Source organism: Aptenodytes patagonicus, chromosome 9, assembly GCF_965638725.1.
Source record: "Aptenodytes patagonicus chromosome 9, bAptPat1.pri.cur, whole genome shotgun sequence".
Taxonomy (NCBI): domain Eukaryota; kingdom Metazoa; phylum Chordata; class Aves; order Sphenisciformes; family Spheniscidae; genus Aptenodytes; species Aptenodytes patagonicus.
Window position 1 is genome coordinate 12,281,444 of NC_134957.1, and position 19,249 is coordinate 12,300,692.

At 57.0% G+C, this 19,249-nt stretch overlaps 1 protein-coding gene across 4 annotated transcripts in view; it reads right to left on the reverse strand.

The window, feature by feature from the left end:
• FRMPD3 (FERM and PDZ domain containing 3) overlaps positions 1-19,249 on the reverse strand; it is a 69,717-nt gene that overhangs the window by 22,933 nt on the left and 27,535 nt on the right. The window contains exons 2-12 of one of the 4 annotated variants that reach the window (XM_076347182.1): positions 12,927-13,089; positions 12,576-12,678; positions 12,150-12,195; positions 10,763-10,867; positions 9,582-9,689; positions 8,899-9,030; positions 8,226-8,345; positions 7,944-8,080; positions 6,981-7,104; positions 6,220-6,309; positions 4,510-4,689 (exon numbers count right to left, since the gene is read on the reverse strand). In XM_076347182.1, the coding sequence (XP_076203297.1) occupies positions 4,510-4,689; positions 6,220-6,309; positions 6,981-7,104; positions 7,944-8,080; positions 8,226-8,345; positions 8,899-9,030; positions 9,582-9,689; positions 10,763-10,867; positions 12,150-12,195; positions 12,576-12,678; positions 12,927-13,077 (1,296 nt within the window). In that variant the 5' untranslated portion in view covers positions 13,078-13,089. Of the gene's footprint in view, positions 1-4,509; positions 4,690-6,219; positions 6,310-6,980; positions 7,105-7,943; positions 8,081-8,225; positions 8,346-8,898; positions 9,031-9,581; positions 9,690-10,762; positions 10,868-12,149; positions 12,196-12,575; positions 12,679-12,926; positions 13,090-19,249 lie in introns of those variants that run through there. The other 3 variants (XM_076347183.1, XM_076347185.1, XM_076347184.1) reach the window with 3 other exon arrangements.

Genomic DNA, 19,249 nt, shown 5'->3' on the forward strand with positions numbered 1-19,249 from the left:
AGCACGGCGAGCAGCAGCCCCTCTGCCTCCTCTGCACCCCATCAGTGCTGCCGGGCTTGCCCAGATGCCGGACAGGAGATGCTGAGACTGCCCTTCCCGAGATGCTGGGAGGTAGAAGAGAACTTTGCAGTTCTGCGCTGGGGAGGAGGGGAGATGTATGCCTGGAAGCCCAAATCTGAGCTGGCTCAGAAGCATTGGCTGCTCTGAAATGCTGGTCCCAGCACTGCTGGGCAGCTGGAGGGGGAAGCCCCTGGGAGATGCAGGCCTGTGGGGCCCCCAGACCACTGAGACAAGCTGCATTTAATGCATAAAGATCACACGAGACACCACGTGCCACCACCCTGTCCCCAGCAACTCTATGAGCTCCAGAATCAATGCTCAAACACCGGCAAGTCCAGAGCGCAGGAGGAAGAGCAGAGAAGTGACAGCCCCAGCAGAGAGGGGACTTTGCCAGGTGGGAATGACCACACGACCCTGCAAAATGCCTACACCGTTGCAGTGCAGCTGGGGAAGCACTGTCCTGCCCCAGCTGCGTGCTGTGAACTTTCTCAGCATTTCCAAGCAAACCTGCCCCACTCCCTCTGTCAAAGTGAAACCTGCTCCTCTCCTCCCAGCAGCTCCCTCAGACATTGCAGGGAATAAAAATCCTTCTTGGACCCAGTAGCAGAGGCCTGAAGGCTTTTGTTCCTCTGCCCTGAGGTTGTGCAGCTCCTCTACAAGGGGTCCTGCCAGCATTTTCCCCCCCCTTGCCACCCTCGCAGTGGCAAACAGCTAAAGAAAGCAAAGCAGAGGTGCCAGCCCTGGGTGTGTATCCCAAAGGGGCTGTTGTAAACAGAAACTGAAGCCCAGGATTGAAAAGCTCCAAAACAAACCAGTTAACTACCCACTACTATAATTTATAAGACAAACATAATTTCTTTTGCTCCTGAATTAAATGCAAATGGTTTATGATCTCCTCAAGCCTGCTCGTTACCTGAAAATCTTCCCCAGCTCCTTCCCGGCAGGTACGTCTGGGCTGCGGTTGCAGGCAAGCAGTGGATAAGGACGTTTGGGTGGCGCTGGCTGGTGCGGTCGGGGTGTGCAGACCTCCCGGCTGATGGCTGCTCTGTGACCTGACCCCTTTTTTTAACCCTTAGGATCAACTACACAACATCAATAAACCTGGTGCTTAGAAATTCAAAATGGCCTTTCTGCACAAATCCCTTAACCGTCACTGAACATCTGCTGTTTCCACAGTAACCCAGAGAGCAGCTGTGACGGGCTGCCGCCACCCCACTGATTCAGGCTGGCTTGCCTGCATCCCTGCAGTTACCTGGGGAACACACCAGAGCTGCCCCAGCACCAGCATCCCACAATGCAGCACCAGGCATCACAGTGCAACGGCCCCAGGGGGACACCCCCACCTGCTCTGCAATCCACAGGGCTCCGACAGGCTTTCAGGGGTGATACGGATTTCAGCGCAGGTCCCCAGAGCAGTCAGGACACTACTTCAAGCACAACCCTCCAATGGTTTACGACTCATGCTGGAAACAGATTTATTTGCAACCCAGGGCTTTAGCCAGCAACACGTTCAGTGCAACAGAATAATTGCAGAAAGCAGATTAGCTCTGCGAGGTAATGCCTGCTTTTCTTAGCCTGCCTCATCTATCACTGTCCTGCGTAGGATTAGCATATGCCTCATTTTGGAGCAGACATTCTGGCTTTAAAACCCAGCCCTTTGGATAACAGTTAAATGAAGATGGATAACAGCCTCTGCACTGGTGGGGTGCTGTTGAGCCTGCTGAGATTCACGAATGAGATGCTCACTCCGCTCTGGGTGGGCAGAGGGGCTTTCAGTGGCTGTAGGCAGCTGCCTGGAATTTCTCAGGAAGGTAAGGCCACCATGCATGCGTACGTGCTTGCGGGAAGTTGTATGTGAGCTGCCTTTTCTCCAGCAATTGGGAGGCTGGATAGAGGGGACACGGGAGAAAGTCTACTCCTACAGCGGGAAAGGGCTGGTGGTGTTACGGAGTTAATTACTGCTGCAGAGCACGGCTGAGGGGAGTGGCACTGCAGGATCTGTGGAGAAGCCTTGTGGGAATTGCCACCTAATTTATAGCAGATGGATGTCAGCACCACCTCAGCCTCCAGCACATCTGCCGCTCCTGTGGCCAGTCTCAGCTGCGCACCGGACTGCGCCGGGGACGACGACTGCCCTCTCCCATGCCAGGGAGGGGACAGTAGCACCAGAGGGGCCCGTGCACCCGACCATGAGCTCAATGCGCTCCTGGGACTGAGCAGCGCTGCATGGAGCAGAGCTAACGCTGCACGTCTCGCCGCACAGTACTTGCAGCTGGCGAGACGGCCATGGAGCTACATGACAGTGAGAACATGCTGTGCTCCGAGCGCTTGCAGTGAGCCATGAGCAGTCAGTCACGGGGTTGTGACCAGCCTATTATTAATGTATTAATATTGCGATTTATACACACATATCCAAGGGGCGTGGGCACCAGGAGGAACCAGAAGGGTTACTCATGGTGCAGACTATATCCCTTGGTTATACCTGCTCCATAAGCAGTAAGGAGGAGACCCGGTGGGCTCCTGCACAGCCCAGGCAGCCAGAGGGGCCGTGCAGGGAGGGGTTCCACCTGCCCAGGCTGCAGGGGGGGAGGTTTGAGGGTTTTGAAGGGTAAGGACAGGCACAGCAGGACACCAGGACTTCACCTGGGCAACAACTGACCTCAGTGGGATGCAGAAGAGGGAATATTACAGATATTACAGTTGACTAAATACCCACTGAATTACAAATGCAAAAAAAGGGCTTCACCGATGAGGCTGTTGGAGGGGACAGCTGAACCAGAGGGGATGAGGATGACCGCGGCTCTGGCAGAGGCTACCGAAGTGTTACTGCATTTCAGCAGAGTTACTGGACCAGGCACAGTGGCAGCAGGAAAACAGACTTGGAGGAATTAATGAGCCTGGTAGGAGGAACTGCTAAAATCCACTAGGAGAGGAGGCAGCAGGAGAATCCTAAACAAATCCACCATGATTACATCTGCGAGGCTATGGCTGAAATAGAGAGCGCAAGGAAAGGGCTGCAGAGAGGGCTGAGGTTTAGAGAGCTCGCAGGAGATGAGGAAACACAGAGGCAGCCAGCAAAGCAGCTCAGCTTCATCAGCCTCGGGGGGAAAAGGCATGAATGTGGGGGCAGCAAAACTGACCTACAGCCAAAGGCTCGGAGGGCTTGTGCAGATACACCCTGTCTGCTGTGCAGCAGCATCTCCATGCCCCACAGCGGTCACAGCTCCACTGTGCCAGATGTCATGGCATGAGACAGCCTCTGCCAAGCACTGCTCCTGTCTAATTTAGCCCAAACTCAATCCTAACTCTGTCCTGTTGAATTCAAGGTGGGAGGAGAGGAGAGGATGAGGCTTGGCATTTATCTGTCAGGTAGCTGCCTCTCAGCTCTGTCCTTCCCCATGGGGCAGGGAAGAGCTGGGTGCGGGGAGGCAGTGAAACCGAGGATACCCTGGAGCAGGCACATGGCCACCTGCCTGCGAGTCTGCCGGAGACGTGTCCTAGCTTATTAAAAACCTGAGCAAAGGCCAATGGAAGATCTCTTTAGGATCTTGTGGCTGCTGGACCAGACACCAAAGAAGTCAGTAAAGCTCTTCCTGTGTTGCTGACAGTCCTTCTGAAGGGTTTGGGACCCAGGAGAGACAGGAGACTGCAAGGGGTGTGGAGGGGTGGTGGGGCCTGACCATGGGGATCGACTACCAGAACCAGCACTGCACCACGCAACAACTAGCAGGGGATGGCAGGATGATAATGCACAGGGCCCAGGAGGGCATGTACACTGAGAAGTGGAAAGACTGCTCCATGGGCTGAAGGGGAGGATAACAGAGGCAGCTGGTAAGATACCTGGGGGGTGACTTACTGGAGCCAGGGACACCCATGCCCAGGGATGCCCAGCGATCTCTTCTTGCACTCTGAGCCTGACACCCCCCATCCTATCATTTCCAGTTCATTCAACGATCCTGCGTAGCTTGACAAGTTCCAGAAGCGCTGCTAATGGACGAAGCCCCACCAGTCCCCTCCAGTACCTGCATCCAGCCCAGGTATGGCCATGGATCGCTCCTCTCCAGCCCTGAGCAGAGGTGAGGCGCTGTCCTGCCTCCAAAGGGCCCTGTGACCTGCCTGGCCTGTGTCACCCCTATCTGCCCCAAGGACCCTGCTCGAACTGTTGGGTAGGTGTTTCGGTCATGGCCAGAATGCCACCATGTCTGCACTGCGCACCCTTGGCATCAGTCCTATGGTGCAAGGAGCCAGACAAGCAGGGGAGATGCCGCGGACCGTGCACCCTGTGACCACAATGTGAAAGGGGCTTTTGAGTCCCTAGAAATCTCCAAGCAGATGCTCCAACATGCACTTGTGTCCTGAACCCCCTCAAAGGCGAGCACCGAACCCCCAACCACAGCCTCCGCACTAGCCCCTCTCCCCGGTGCCTGCCTCTGTGGCACCCATGCCTACCTTGGCATCCAGGATGCTCGTCTCCACCCGAGCCACCCCCTGGTTCTCCCTGAACAGCTGGATCTTGCTGACCTTGCTGAACTCCGACAGCACTGTGGTAAGGTTGGTCTTCAGGTCAATGACATGGCTGATGCCATGCCGGGGTCCCACCAGAAGCGTGGTGGCTGGCTGCTTCTCATCCTGGTAGCACGAGCACATGGAGAAAGAGAGACAGACAGATAGGGGTGAATAAACGCATCCTGGGGCTACACTGGCTACACCTGTCTCTTTCTCTGGAGCCAAGCCTTGATGTTGGCAACTCAGCCAGGTCCTGGATGGCTTTTGCAGAGCAGCAGGTGAAGCTGGTGCTGTGAACACCCTTCCCTGAGCTTCTCTGCAGGGCTGGGAACGGTGTGCGGGATGCCAAGGCTATTTAAAAATAAAGCACTGAACTGACTGTCCACATGAAATATTCAGGCCTGCTGGTGTCACTACAGAAAAGTAAGAGCATGTTACAAATCTGCCTGATCTGACATTGCCTCTGAGAGAAGGAAGCAGAGGACAGAGTGAATGCGTTTTAGAAAAGAAAGACTAGAGCTTTGACTGAAAATAGAGATCTTTCTTGCTCTGGTCTGCCCAGGAAGGATGCTTCAAGCCAGACCTGGAGGTGAAGAGGAGCTGGGCAGACCAGTGCAGAAGAGAATAAAGGAATACTTTTTACCACTTACATGTGGTTCCACTCCTAGGCTGGCTCAGAGTCATTGCTTTGGTGACAGAGATGAAAAAAAAGGCAGGGCACCCACACCAGAGGTGAGTTGCCCAACGCTGCACACCCAGGCAGTGTCGGAGGCAGGCTCTGACCACTCAGCCATGGCACTGACCAGACACCATGTGGTTCTGCTTTCACTGATTTCCTACAGGCAGCCCTTTGAGCTGCAAGGTGAGGAGCTCTGAGACATGGTGGAAGCAGAGCAGATCAAAGGCTGCAAGAGATGGAACCCAGGAGGCAAAGCAAGGGAAGCCAGGGAAGTGCTGAGATCTTGGGTGGGGGTAAAGGCAAGGATGGCAGAGAGGTGACACTTACATGGAGACCCCTGGATGGTAGGTGGAGCGAGAGGGATGGAGAGGTGAGCCAGGCAGCAGGGAGCCTTAGCGGGTCCACTGTTCTCCTGTTTGTCTTGGTGGCTTTCCTCCTGCCGTGGAGAAAGTGAGGTGGCTTGGGTGAGGGGTGGTGATGCCTCTGATGGAGATGAGGGAGGAGTGGGCCATGGTGGTGGCAGCTTCCTGAGAGCTGCCAAGCAGTGGTTGGGCTGGACCACTGCTGACGGAGATGGTAAGGCTAGCCAGGCTATTCCCTGCATGGACAAGCAGAGAATGTGGTGACCTTTGCCAAGGGTGGCCCTTCTCCGAGAAGGATGGCAGGATGCTGCCAGGGCAGGACCGAGCTATAAGCATTTGTCTGAAATTACTCCAACTTCATTGAGCCGGTCATCTCGTTGCACAAAAGGCTGGCAAGAACAGAGCTGACCCTGACCCTGCGGAGCTGACGATCTGACCTACTGTCAGCAGAGGCTCTGAAGGCTTTTCTGGATGGGCTTGGACCCCAGTGGGGCGGAGCAAGAGAACGAGGGAAGTAATTTCTGTGGGAGCCACATCTCCCCTGGCTCTCTCCTCCAGCGCACACTCAGGACCAGTGCCAAGCACCTCCCAGCCCATCCTGAATTACCGTACCAGTCCCACTGTGTTGAAGAGGACCCCAGCAAAGGTGGGCAGCTCGTTCAGGATCCTCAGGTACTGCAGCTTCGCCTGGGCCGTGGAGACCTGACAAAACACATCACATGGGTGATCACCACCAGCACAAGGTGGAAGAAATGCAAGATGCTCGTGCAAACTCGGGAGCTCCTAAGCAGGGGTGGGCAGTGCGCTGGGGGCTTGACATGGGGTGGAGAGGGGCTCCGCTCCCCTGCCGTCCTGGGCAGATGCTGGGAGGTAACTCAGAGCAGAGGCACAGCCAGGGAGGAGCCCAGACACTTGATGTATAACCCCCCTGGGGGATGTATAATCCTCCCAGAGATGTATAACCCTCCTGGGGGATCTATAACCCCCCCGGGGAGCTCTCACACCTGCAGGGACCGAGGCAGTGGCTCAGCAGCCTCCTCCAGAGCTTTCCAAGCCCAGAAGCAGAGATAACGATAAACACAGGCTTAACTGATGTGTGCCGCTTCAGCCAAGCTGAGAGCCAGCTCTTGGCTGATCTCACCCCACTGATCCTCACTGCAGTCCCCGAAATCCAGATCAGCTCTCGGAATTGGATTCAGGAGAGAGAGATGCCTGGCTGCCTGGCTGTCACCACGGGATTTATCGCCCATCCAAGGGGACTTAAGCAGCAATAACAGGAGTCCCTGAGCAGCCGGGGACAACAGGATGGCTGGAGCGGAAGGCACGCTGCCACTCCACCAGCCCTAAGCCGTGGCCGTGTGGGTTGGGCTCACCTTGGTGCCGCCAGGGTGGTTCTGGTGGGCTTTGAGCTGCTGTGAGAGGGATTTCCGGAGGCTCTTCTCTTTGATGAGCTGCAGGAGCGAGGGAGGCAGGAAGGGCTCCAGGCCCCACTCCTTCCTGTGGGGAGGGAAGCCTGCCTGAGCCACCAGGCCAGAGACCCCACCGATGGGCAGGGAGGGCCAGAAACCAGGGATGCTGCCTGAGAGCATCCTCTTGCCATCAGAGGGAGCCGGAGTTGCACCAGCACTTCCTTGGTGTCACAGCCGGAGCAGCAGCAGCCCCCAGCCTGGGCCCCCAAGGGGATGGGATCCCCAGCTGGTGTCACAGCCACCAGCACCGGGCTGGGGAACACAGTGGTGCCAGGCTCTGCAGCCGAGCCCAGCTCCCACTCACCTTCGTGTAAGGTTAAGGGATGCAGGGCAAATCCCCAAACCTCTTTTGGGATCCTCCCAAGGTGCCATCTCCCTCCTTCCTCCCTGTGCACACTGGGCAAGGCCAGCCTACACAGATGGACTCTGCATGGATTTAAGACACTGGGAGCCGCAGGAGGGCTGAAGCCAGGGATGCACGGCTTGGTGATAGGCTGAGATTACACAGCCACAGTGCCTTCTCCTTCCCTTGGATGCCAGGTGGAAAATCAGCCCTGGTTCCCATGGAAATGATCCTGGGCTCACAGCAAATATCCCTGCCAGCCCTAGCAAGGCTGCTCTGCGCAGCTGGATGTCAGCATGCAGGGGTCTTACACAGCCCTGTGGTGGGACCAGGGGCTGTGTGTCACTGCTGCCAAGCCCGTGAGCCACCGGCCAGCTCCAGGAGGGCTCCCAGGGCATCTCATGCTCAGCACCCCGAAATGTTGCTGGGAGCACCCCAGTTACGCAGGGGCTATGAGCAGGAGCACAGGGAGGGAACACAGAGGAGGGCTGCGCGGCGGCGTGGGGAGAGGGAGAAGGACTCACTCCACATTCTTGAGGGAGACCTTCTGGCTGGGGTGGGTGGCTGAGACGGTGATGTAGATGTGGAGGGCAGCCAGCCCCAGCAGCATCTCTGGCTTGGGATCTGTGCCAAAGCGCTCTCTGATCACATCGTTGCGGCTCTGCAGGGGGGAGGAGAGGTGTTCTCAGACAGCCACGGGGACAGGGCACCCTCCACGTGAGGGATGCCTCCACAGGCCCCAGCCTGGGCAGACACGTGGGCCACGAGCACTATCACCTCCCAGTTCCTAGGGGTGAGTCCCCTACCTGGATGTACAGGTACTCGAACGCTGCAGGATCCTGGCGCAGCAGATCCACCGGGTCCTTGGGGAAGAAGCTCACACGGAAGAGGCATCTCATGCCATGGTAGTGTGTCCTCTGCACAACCTGTGGCAGGAGCAGAGGGGAGCGGTGAGCCCAGGAGCCACGTATATTTGCCTGCAGGGCAGGAGACCCCCTCTCCTCTCCCCTGGGGGAGGATTTGATTTCTCTCCTCCATGCACCACCTGATCCTTTCATCCTGGGAACAGTCCAGCCTTCCTTGGTGTGACACCTTTGCCTGGTGCTGCAGGGGTTTATGCCACCAAGGCTAACGCTTCCTCCACGATCCCCATTTTACCCCTGGTCCTGTACAGTGCCAGCTTGCTGGCTTTCCCGGGCAGGCCAGGGATGTTCATGAATGCTGTCTGCAGCTGCCCAGGCTGGAGCATGGAGCATCTCCATGGTGCTGTCAGGGTGGGATGGGTAAAACCCTGATCGTCTCCCTCTTTGGCCACCCTTTGCACCCCTGAGCCCGCAGGACCATGCCAGAGGCAAGGAGAGGCTACGCCACCCCATGGCACAACCCTGGCCAAGCCCCACACTGGTGGGAGAAGAGCCTCCCTGTGCCCCAGCCACCGGCCATGGCTGTCCCAATGCCCTCCTGCACCCAGCAGCTTACGTGGGCCAGTGGCTGCTTGTCCTGGAGCAGCAGGAACCGGTGGCTCTGCTCTGGGCTGGAATACTCCAGGACCAGGGCAAAGTGCTCGATGTGCCTCAGGGACAGGCGGTCCTGCAACGTCACCATCACGTCCTGCAAATGCCACAGACAGGTTTGGGTGCGAGGCACTGGCTCCCTCCCAGGGTGGGAACCGGCATTCCCACTGAAAGCCCCCTTCTCCCTGGCACCTGGGGCTGCGCCAGTGAAGGATGAGGCCCTGCAGTGCTGAGAGGGGCCGTGGGATGGTACCCAGCCACTGCCAGGCAAAGTGACCTTGCAGCAGGAGGTGACCAGCAGCCAGACCCCCATCACCTCGGGTAACACTGTGGTGTTTTGGAGGGGGGGCTGCAGGGAGCTGGCCTCTGGTAGGGGGACTCACAGGAGCATCCATCCTGGCTGGAGGACAGGCTCACAGCAAGGAGAAAAGTTAGGAGTGGGAGAAAGACAGCAAAACCCCATCCCTGCCAGCTGCAAAGCGTGTCGCCCGAGGAGGTGGAGGGTCTATCTATCATGCGGTGGCAGTTCGCAGCCAGCCAAGCGCCGCTGCGGTGTTTGTGCAAGGAAGCAGGAGACAAGGAAAAATGGATCGTGCAGGCGGGAGGAGAGAATCGTCATGGTGCCATGGGGGAAGCAGAGGGGCCCACCTTCACGGTGGTTCGGCCATCGAACGTGAAGGATTTGATCTGCCCGTTCTCCAGGAAAACCTTCAGCACATTGGGAATGAGGAGGAGAGCTTCTTTCTTCAACATGTCCTGGCACGCAGGGCCAGCAACAGGGGAGCCGAGGAGGATGGGGGGCACAGAGAGACGGAGGGAGGGTGGGGAGAGAGAATGAGTTTCAGTGATAGAGCAGTTATGGCATCCTCCGCTTCTCTGGGCTTATGTGCTAAGAGGCACATTCCCCTTGAAAATCCAGCATCTCTGCTGAGCCACGGAGAAGTGCAGAGCTGGAGCAATTCAGAGCTGCCTGATAGATTCACCTCCCCAACTCCCAGCAGCTGCAGTGGGAACGGAGCATCCCACTCCGTCCGGCATGTCCCAGACCTGTGCCCATGCCTGGCAGCCTGTTCCACTCCCCAGCTGGTGTCCCAGAGGGGAGGCAATGGCCAGGGTGGCTCAGAGCTGATCCCCCTTTCCTGACCCATAGCCCAAGCCTAGCCCACCTTAACCTTGCACATGCCCTGTGCAGTAAGTTGGGTGAAGGCTGATTTTATTTAGTGAGAAGTGTTTCGATCAGATAATTACTTAATTGATTTTGCTTAAAAATAGAATTTGCTAGAAGCGCTTTACAGGTTTTTTTTGGTTTTGGTTTTTTTTTTTTTTTTTGTATGCTGCTTAATAAAACCTTTCTGCAATTAAGAGAGAATGGCACTGGGCTGGAATGCTACTGCAGCATAACAGCCTCCATTGCCACGCAGCAATGCTCTGGTCACACTGCCCCACGCACAGGCACTCCTGCGAAGCCTTTGGCACTGGGTTGGAAGCCACAGACCTTCCTTAGGGCAGATGCTGGCACTGCCCAGATGTCACCCTTGGGTGATTAGGGGGACTCAGGTGGGACCAGGTTTCCAAGGACAGTTTCTGGGGCTCCGTACAGACAGAGGGACAGGGGAGGACCACAGCATGTTCCCCCCAGCACTGACCCAATGCCTTGAGTGCGCCCAAGGGCATCTGCCCTGCAGGGCTCCCCGGGCCAGAGGGCTGCTCTCACCCACAGAGCCCAAATCAGGGGAGAGGAGCCCTGCAGCCCCTGCCTACCTCATGCCCCACAGCCCCAGGGACGCCTCAAGGGGGTGACTCACGGAGGAAGGCAGGGCAGGACTTACTGGGTCCGTCTCGCCGACTGTCACCTGCTCTGAAAATCGGACCTTCGCCGGGTTGGACCTTAGCTTCGCCTTCTTGGCTGCGCTGATGAAAGCAGATTTGGGAGACTGGAAAGAGAGGACCGGGTAAATCACCTGCCTGCCCTTGGAGCCATGGCATGGGGAAAGCCAGACACGGGGCCCAGAGAAAGCCTCTCTGAAGCCAGCATGACGATGGGGAGCAGGCAGCAAACCATGAAATGTGGGGGTGGAAAGCAAGTCCCCTTCGCTGTGGTTATACAGTGCTACAGGCAGGGCCAGAATGGTGAGCAGCAGCCCCTGAGGTCACACCAGCATGCTCAGTGTGACGGGGGAGGCTGCATCCCCAGCGGCACATGTGCCTGGCACCCCCTGTGCAGGTTGAGCTCCAGCAGACACGATCCAGGACTTGCTTGGAGGCACCGGCACTGGTTTGGATGGGAGGGACAAGCCCCTCGGATGTGGGTCTACTGCCGCGGGGAGGAGCTGGGTGGCTGGGAGATGGGGGATGGCAGGACCCCCGGCAGCCCTGTGGGACATTCTGGTGGCAGTGTTGGGTGCTGGGGAGCCTCTGCCTGCACATGCTCCAGCACAGAGGCAGTTGTGCTGCAGAACTGTGTGAGTCTGAGGGCACCAGCATCAGCTGAGCAGCCTGTCCTGGCTGGTGGCCATCCAGGGCCAGGACAAAAAAAGCTTTTTTGGAGCCCGGCACATGCCCCGTTCCTGATGGAGCTGTGCTGGGTGGTGGCATCTCCCTCCCAGAGAGGAGGGGAGCACAGGGGAGCTCTCACACTTATCTCCTTCACCAACATCGAAAGGCTCAGTAAAGCAGAAATGATGCCCTGCCACCACCATTGCCGGCATGACAGTTCAATCTGCTTCAGCACCACGGGTGCCGAGCCCCAGTGCACCATCACCACCCGGTGCCAGCACCACCGCCACCTGCACTGCTCGGGGCCCGCAGCCTGGCACTCCCATCTCCCCAGGGATTCCCCGGCTGAGCCTGCCAGCAACGGCAATGGCAAGTCCCCCCCTGCCGCCTCTGGCATGATGGGTCACTTCATCAGACACGCCTGATGCCCTCAGCAAACTGTACGGGTTTGGGGATATTTTTCCTCCCTCCCTCCTGCGAGGAGATAGTGATGAGGACAGGGAGATGGCTGCATGCCCCCACTGACCCTGTGAGGCTGCGGCAGCTCTCAGACCTGACAGCTTGGAAGAGCCTTGGGTTGGTGGGACACCAGTACACCACCTCAGTTGAGCTGCCTGAGTGGTCCCCCGGGGCCTCCATGGACCCCACCTCAGTCTCCCAAAGGGCTCTTAACCCCCGTCCTGGCTCCCCCGGGGCTGGCCATGGACCTGCTGGTCTCACCTGGTGGGTGTGCAGGACTGTGAGGATGATGAAGTCCTTGGCCTTCCTGTGACAGAAAGGAGAAATGAAGGTGGACAGGACCTCATGGTGGTGGACCTCAACACATGCATTTGGCTATCGAGAGAGCACATCCCACCCTACCCAGCCTGATGGTGGCTGGGACATTTGTGGGCTCCTTGGGGTGCTTGGTAATACAGCTGTGGGTGCTCTCCCAGTGCTGCCCACCCCTTGGCCAGCTGGAAATGGGTACGGCACTTGCTCCAAGACACTCCCCCTGCTCAGGTTGAGGCTTCCCCATGCCAGAGTGACCGCGAGTGACAGTGGAGCCTGGGGGTATGCAACGACACCCCAAGGCTCCGGTCAGGGCACAGCAGCCCGGCACGAGCCCCCTCCCCGGAGGCGATGAGGGATGAGTGTTGTCTTCACCTGACGAGCTCGATGAATCTCTCTCTGGGGGCTTCACTCACGTCCTCATCGTTGATGGCCAAGATGTGGTCTCCTGGCAGGAGTTTATCCTCAGAGGGGCCACCTGCCGGGAGAGAGGGTCAGGGCCAGCCCAGGCATCCCAGGGCTGCGGGGCTGGGGGGAAGCAGGAGGGTCCCAAGCACCACCAAAGCATTTGCCCATGTATGTGGCTGTGGAGGGCACCCCGCAGGCACACCGGAGGGGGACAGGAGAGGACAGGAGCCCAGGGAGGGGTCCCACCAGGGGAAGGTGCCGCTGTGCTTCCTGGCACCCTGCAGCTGTGTCCAGGGAGCCCCCCACCGCACACCCTACCTGCTGCCACCGAGCGCACCACCACCGGCCTCTCACTGCCGGCCACAAAGCCGAATCCGTAGCGGGGGTGGCGTTGGACCGTCACCTGTCGGAGCGTGTCCGAAGGCAGCTGCCCACATTCCATATCATCGCCACCACGCTCCTCCGGCATCACATGGCTGCGCTGCAGAGCGGAGGGGCAGGTTGTAATGCACCCCATCATGACAGCCCTCCCTGCTCGCCTCAAGCCCTCTGTGACCTGGAGGGCAGCCCCACTCCACCTGCCTCCCGCATCACCGCTGGCACTGCAGGTCCCAGCAGCTTGCCGGGACATCCACAGACCCCCACATCCTCCCTTGCAGAGTGGTGCTGCTCAGTGCCCATCCTTGCCGCAGCACCAGCAGCTCGGGCAGGGTGACATTCATAGAGATACCCCCTAAGGGTAAATCATGCCATCCTCTCCCAGCATCTCACTGTCCCAACCCTGTCCCAGCATCTCACTTCATTAGATGGGAGACCTGTGCAGGATAAACTCCTGGTGGTGTGACTCTGGCCGTTACCTGAGGGATGCCACTGTCATGAGGTTCAGAGGAGACAGCAGCCCTGGCACGGCCAGAGTGCCGTCTCACTGCCTGTTTTGCAGAGGTTTACGAGCAAACTCAAGGGCTGGCTTTTTCATGCTCTGTAACACAGCTGCACAGTATCAGAGATAAGTGGAAACAAGTTCAGCCAGTCTAAAAACTGGGATTAAGGCAGGATCAGCCACGGCTGCTGGCACTATGACCAAGACTCTGCTGCCAGCCCTGGGACTCCTTGAAGCACTGACAGCCAGAAGCCGGGAAGACCCAGCCCAGGGCAAGGTCATGCCAAACCTGCCCTTGGCATCCCAGAGCAATGCCAGCCATGGCTCCGGGCTGTTCAGCAGGGCTGCGAGCCTGCTACTGGGGAGCAATCCTGGGATGGATCATCAGGATGGCGGTGGAGTGCAGCACAGAGAGATGGCAACGTGCACGGCCGCAACCAGAAAAACAAAGTGAAGAATGCGCCGTTGTTTCTGTGCTGCTCATTGCTTGTTCCTGTCCAGACTATTTAGCCTGCTTAAAAAAGATCCTTCCAGGCCTTTTGGCAACACATCAATTGTTCTGTCTCTTATCAGTTTAGGATTTGACGCATCATCCATCTAATGCAATCTGTCTGCATTTCCGACACCCCCCACCCGCTCCCAGCGCCGCATGTTGGCACCCGCTGCAGAGTGAAGAGGGACGGCACGTGGGGCCGAAAGAGGACGGGAGCTTCTTGCAGCTCCGTGCCAGCACATGCACAGCTTCGGGCTTGAGCACGTCACTGCCAGGAAAGACAGCCTTGTACCAACCCTGATCCCCAGGTGACCTGTCCTGACATCCTTTAAGGGAGCAGGATCTTTCCCTGTCCCTGCTGCCTTGTCTTCCATGGGAGCCAGGAGGGCTCTGAGCACTGGGCACCTCCACCCAGTGTCAGGGATACATCGCTGGCTGTGGATGAGCTGCACTCTGTGGTGATGTGATGCCACCACTGCCAGGTCCACCCTGACCCGTCCCTGGTGCTCAGCTGGATGGGTACCTGTGGCTTTCCCCTCCCTCATGGAGCGGCACATGGCTGGAGAAGCAAAACAGTGAGACCCAAGGAAGGGAACTGCTGAGGAGCAGAAGGGTGTGGGCATCTCCCGGGGTGGGGGAAGTCCCACACCTGTCAGCTGTCCCAGCAGGGGTGCAGCACCCGCAGGCATGGGGTGCAGGGCCAGCTCCATTGCCAGGAGAGTGCAGCTGCGGGGAAGCGCAGGCAAGACTGTCTCCCCTGCGACTGGCTACGCACTGCCTCATTAGCTGCTCTGCTACTCCCATGAGCATTTAAAAGAACAACAGCAACAACAACAAAAATATCATGATTCAAACAATTTTCTCAAGTGAACGTTATCCAAAGCCATTGTCTGCAGCTGAAAAGGGGACTGAACGAAGCACTGCATCTCTGCACGCCTGGCATGGCTGGGGAGAATGCTTGCTGCTTGCAGAGATGGAGCCGGCTGCCAAGAGACAGCAAAGCCGCCGAAGCTGCTCACTTCCCAGGGGAGACCTCCCCCCACAAACTGCCCACAATAACTCCAGCCCCCCCCTCAACAAGCCCCTGCAGCACATGAATGTGAGGATGAACTGTGGGGCTGTCCTGGTTTCGGCAGGGATAGAGTTAATTTTCTTCCTAGTAGCTGGTACAGTGCTGTGTTTTGGATTTAGGAGGAGAACAATGTTGATAACACACAGATGTTTTAGTTGTTGCTAAGCAGTGCTTACACTAGTCAAGGACTTTTTAGTTTTCCATGCTCTACCGACTGAGAAGGCTGGAGGTGCACAAGAAGCTGGGAGGGGGCACAGCCAAACTGGCCAAAGGGACATTCCATACCATGGGACGTCATGCTCAGTACATAAACTGGGGAAAGCTGGCCGGGGCGGGCATCGGTCGGTGGGTGGTGAGCAATTGCACTGTGCATCACTACTTTGTGTATTATTATTATTATTATTATTATTATTATTATTATTATTATTACATTATTATTGTTGTTATTATCATTTTATTTCAATTATTAAACTGTTTTTATCTCAACTCATGAGTTTTTCTCACTTCTACTCTTACCAATTCTCTGCCCCATCCCACCGGGGGGGCGGGGGGGAGGAGTGAGCGAGCGGCTGTTTGGTACTCAGTTGCCAACTGAGGTTAAACCACAACAGGGGCTCAAAGCACTGGGATGCTTCAGAGATGTGGCTGAGCTCAGTGTGATTGCTCTGGGGAAGCTGAGGCAGGGGTTTGCTCACCAAGTCACAGCCAAGTGGATGACAAGTCTCAGACTACAGCTGCCCAGTTAAAGCTGTTATGTCTCCAGATCTGTCCTTTTGTGTGCAGTTTGGGAGTGGGTCTCACCCGGCTCCTCCCCACAGAGCCCGCAGCTGAGCCACAACACTCCGATGACCACCCAGGAACAGCAGCCTCTCACGCAGCTGAATTACCATCAGAAAAGGTTAGCGGGGAAATCTTTGCAGCTTGAACGGACAAAAGGAAAAGAAAGCACATCTCATTTCAGCCACAACCAGTCTGCCAGCGTTAATGGGAAGAGGGGAATAAAGAGCTGGATACTGGCAATAAAACTCCTTTACCAGGCTCTTAAGCTGCTCCTCTCCTGATAAGACTTTGATGCTGCAGAAGCATTACCAGGGAATTAAATAAAAGAGGACCAGTGTCCTTGTAAGCAGGACTTATCCACTCCCGGAGAAGCAGTAATGTGCTCAGCAGCAGGTACGACACGCCTTCTCCGGGCTGTGGCTCTGAACATCCTTTCTGTGGCAGCTCTCTCACACTGGGCTTGGGGCACAACATGTGCTCACCCTGGACCAGAGCAAGAGGTCGGAGAAAACCAACAGCAGCAGCTGGTAACTCACTGGTAATTACAGCTTGGCTGTACCCCAGGACCGCAGGAGCCATCGCTCCCCTGAAGCCTGTTTTTTGTTTCTTCTCCTAATTCCTGGGCAGAGAAGTGCACTGGGCTGCAAATCTCTCGGCCTCACTCTCGCAGCACGGAACTGGGGCTATAAAACAATCCCTGGAGCTCAGCAGCTCTGCCCTGTTGACAGCACCCAAACCCAGTCCAATCCCGGGCTCAGCGGCTGGTGATCTGGGTCATGCTGCTTGGAGAACACCCACCACCCCCCTCGGTGGGCACAGACCAGCACTGACCCCATCCCACCGCAGGGAGCAGATGGCCATTCATGTCCATGTCCCCACCCTGCCTATGTTCCTCCCTGCTTGCTGCCTGCCCCCAGCCCAAGAGGCTGCACCGTGTTCCCTTGTGTCCCCGGGGACCACCGTGGCACAAAGCCACAAGGTCATCGCAAAACAGCTCAGCACAAGGTAAAAGGACTTGGCAGGAGAAACCCCCCTGTGCCCATCAGTAGCAGGAGCTCACTACGGACGTGCCCCTGTGGGAGGATGTCTGTTCCTCACCCGGCTCTTCACGGTGTCTCAACCAACATGGCATGAAGATATCCTCTCTCCTGGGGCTTGGACACTTATCTTCTGTTCTCAGAGCTCAGTCACCGATCCGGTCACGCTCTGCCACCCAAGGTAAGAGAGACATCAGCTCTGTCCGGTCACTCCCCACCGTGATACGCCGCCAAGGGATGTGCCTTCAGCTTCCTGAGCACCTTCAGACCTCCATGCTACAAAGCAGGGCTGAATCCAGAGCCCTCATTCCACACACCCCCCGCCCCCGACAGATAAAGGCAGAGCAAGAATTACTCCAAAAGCTGATGTGTACATTTTTAATTTCCTACTGCAATAAATTTCTGCTCCCTCTGAGGACTGGGGACTTTCTCCCTTTGCTTTTAGTGCTGACTGACCGTCTCTGCTAGTGGGAAAAGCCACCAGAACAAACCAGTACCACCTGCCTGGGAGGAGCGATGGTCTCCATCTACTCAGGACACTCGCACCATTTCCAGCCACCTTTAAACAGGACAGCACCAGGTGGAAACACTTTCTGCAGCTGAAGAAGGGCTTACGGCTGAGCCCCAGGATGGGGAGTGGGTACGGAAAGGTCTTGAGCCTTTTGCGGAGGGGCACTTTGCACAGATGGCACTGTGGGGGGGGGTGCCAGCTCTCCTCCCCCTTCCTCTGCTGCCATGAACACCCTGAGAACAAACAGAGCCTGTGGATTCCTGTCTCTCCTGCTGCAAAATCGTGCCCGACTCCTCCATCTGCCAGGCTGCAGTTGGTGAACGGCTTGCGAGGCATGTGGGATCCTGAGCACGTGTGGCAGCGGCAGGAAACGCCGGGGAATGGGCCAAGAAGTGTTTTTATGGGGAGCATATGGCAGCTCCAGCCTCACATGCTGGTCTCCATCTCAGACGGAGCCCACAGGGCTGTCAGGGTGTGTGGGGACCAATGGCGGGGACAAGAGCAGAGTGGGCAGAGGTGACCTGCACAGGATCCACCATGACATGCATCTCTGCTCCATCAGCCCTGCACATCTGCACCCAGCAAGCATCTGGTCACCTTGGAAGATGCCATTTGGACCACGTCAACATGTCAGACATCCCCAGCAAGGGCAAACAGATGCTATACTTCCAGACCACTGTGAAGCTCCTCAGACATGCAATGCACAGAGAGGTGGTGTTTGATGGCCTGGTAACAGCTGCCCTTGCTTTGGCAGCAGTTAATGGCTGGCTTAAGTGAGGAGGGGTGGACCGAGGGGTGCCAGCCTGGCTGAGACCGATGTTAAAGGCAGCAGAATGACCCAGGCCTTCATGGCTAAAGTCCTTCATGGACCCAGCCTGGAGAACTGCAGTCTGCGTATGGCTCTGCCATATGGCCCAGGCCTTTAACCCCTGTGCTCCAGCTCGGATTTGCTGTCCATATTAGGAAGCAATTTAAAATCAGTAGAGCTCTTCAAAAGGGTTAGCAAGGGTTAGCTTTACCGTTGGCACTTGGTCTGTCCTGAGCTGGCAGGTACACCAGGTACGCTGCTGGTACAGAGGTCAGGTGCCAGATGGCAACAGTTTGAGGGCAAAAATACTCTGGGATTTCAGCGCAGGAACAAGCAGACAGCGAGCAGCGTCCCCCAGCACAGCCAGAGCTGAGCTGCTGGAGAAGCCAGCAAGCGGCCAAAGGCAGCTGTAAATAATGAAGCAGCAGCCGCAGCCTGGCTCTGGGCAGCAGCCGCAGCTCTCTGCTGCTCAGCCTACAGCTTTTTAAACGGTCCTGGCATCTCAGCTAGAGATAAACACAGGCAGAGGGGCAGGGAGGGAATGGGGGCCAGGTGGAAATCGCAGGACCTGTGATACCCCGGGGGTGACAGAGAGGGATGGAGAGGGGCTCAGCCGCCCCGGCAGGGAGTTGGACTGGCCCAACCTGGTGCTCAGAGCTGCATCTTGGAGGGTGAGAGGGGCCATTCCCAAAGTAATGCTGCTTATTAACAGAAAATACAGTGTAAGCATGGCTAACAAAGACCCTGACCCCAACCTCCAGACATGCTCAGGTCAACAGAAGAAACAGCTTCTGCGCAAGGAGAGACTGTCCTGAAACAAGCCTTGTGAGACATGGCCAGAAGCACCACCGAGAACCTGAAGCCCAGCCTGGATTGCACCTTCCACAGGCAAACACTCACAAACACCATCTTTCCCACCTAAGACTTGGGGTCTCCAGCCTGGAAAGGAGAAGAGGAAGAGGGACTGTGATGGGGCCTTTAAAACCAGCATGACATGGGGCAGGGAGCCGGCACCGCATGAGAACTGGAGGGCACCTGTGGAAGGAGGTTTAACACATGG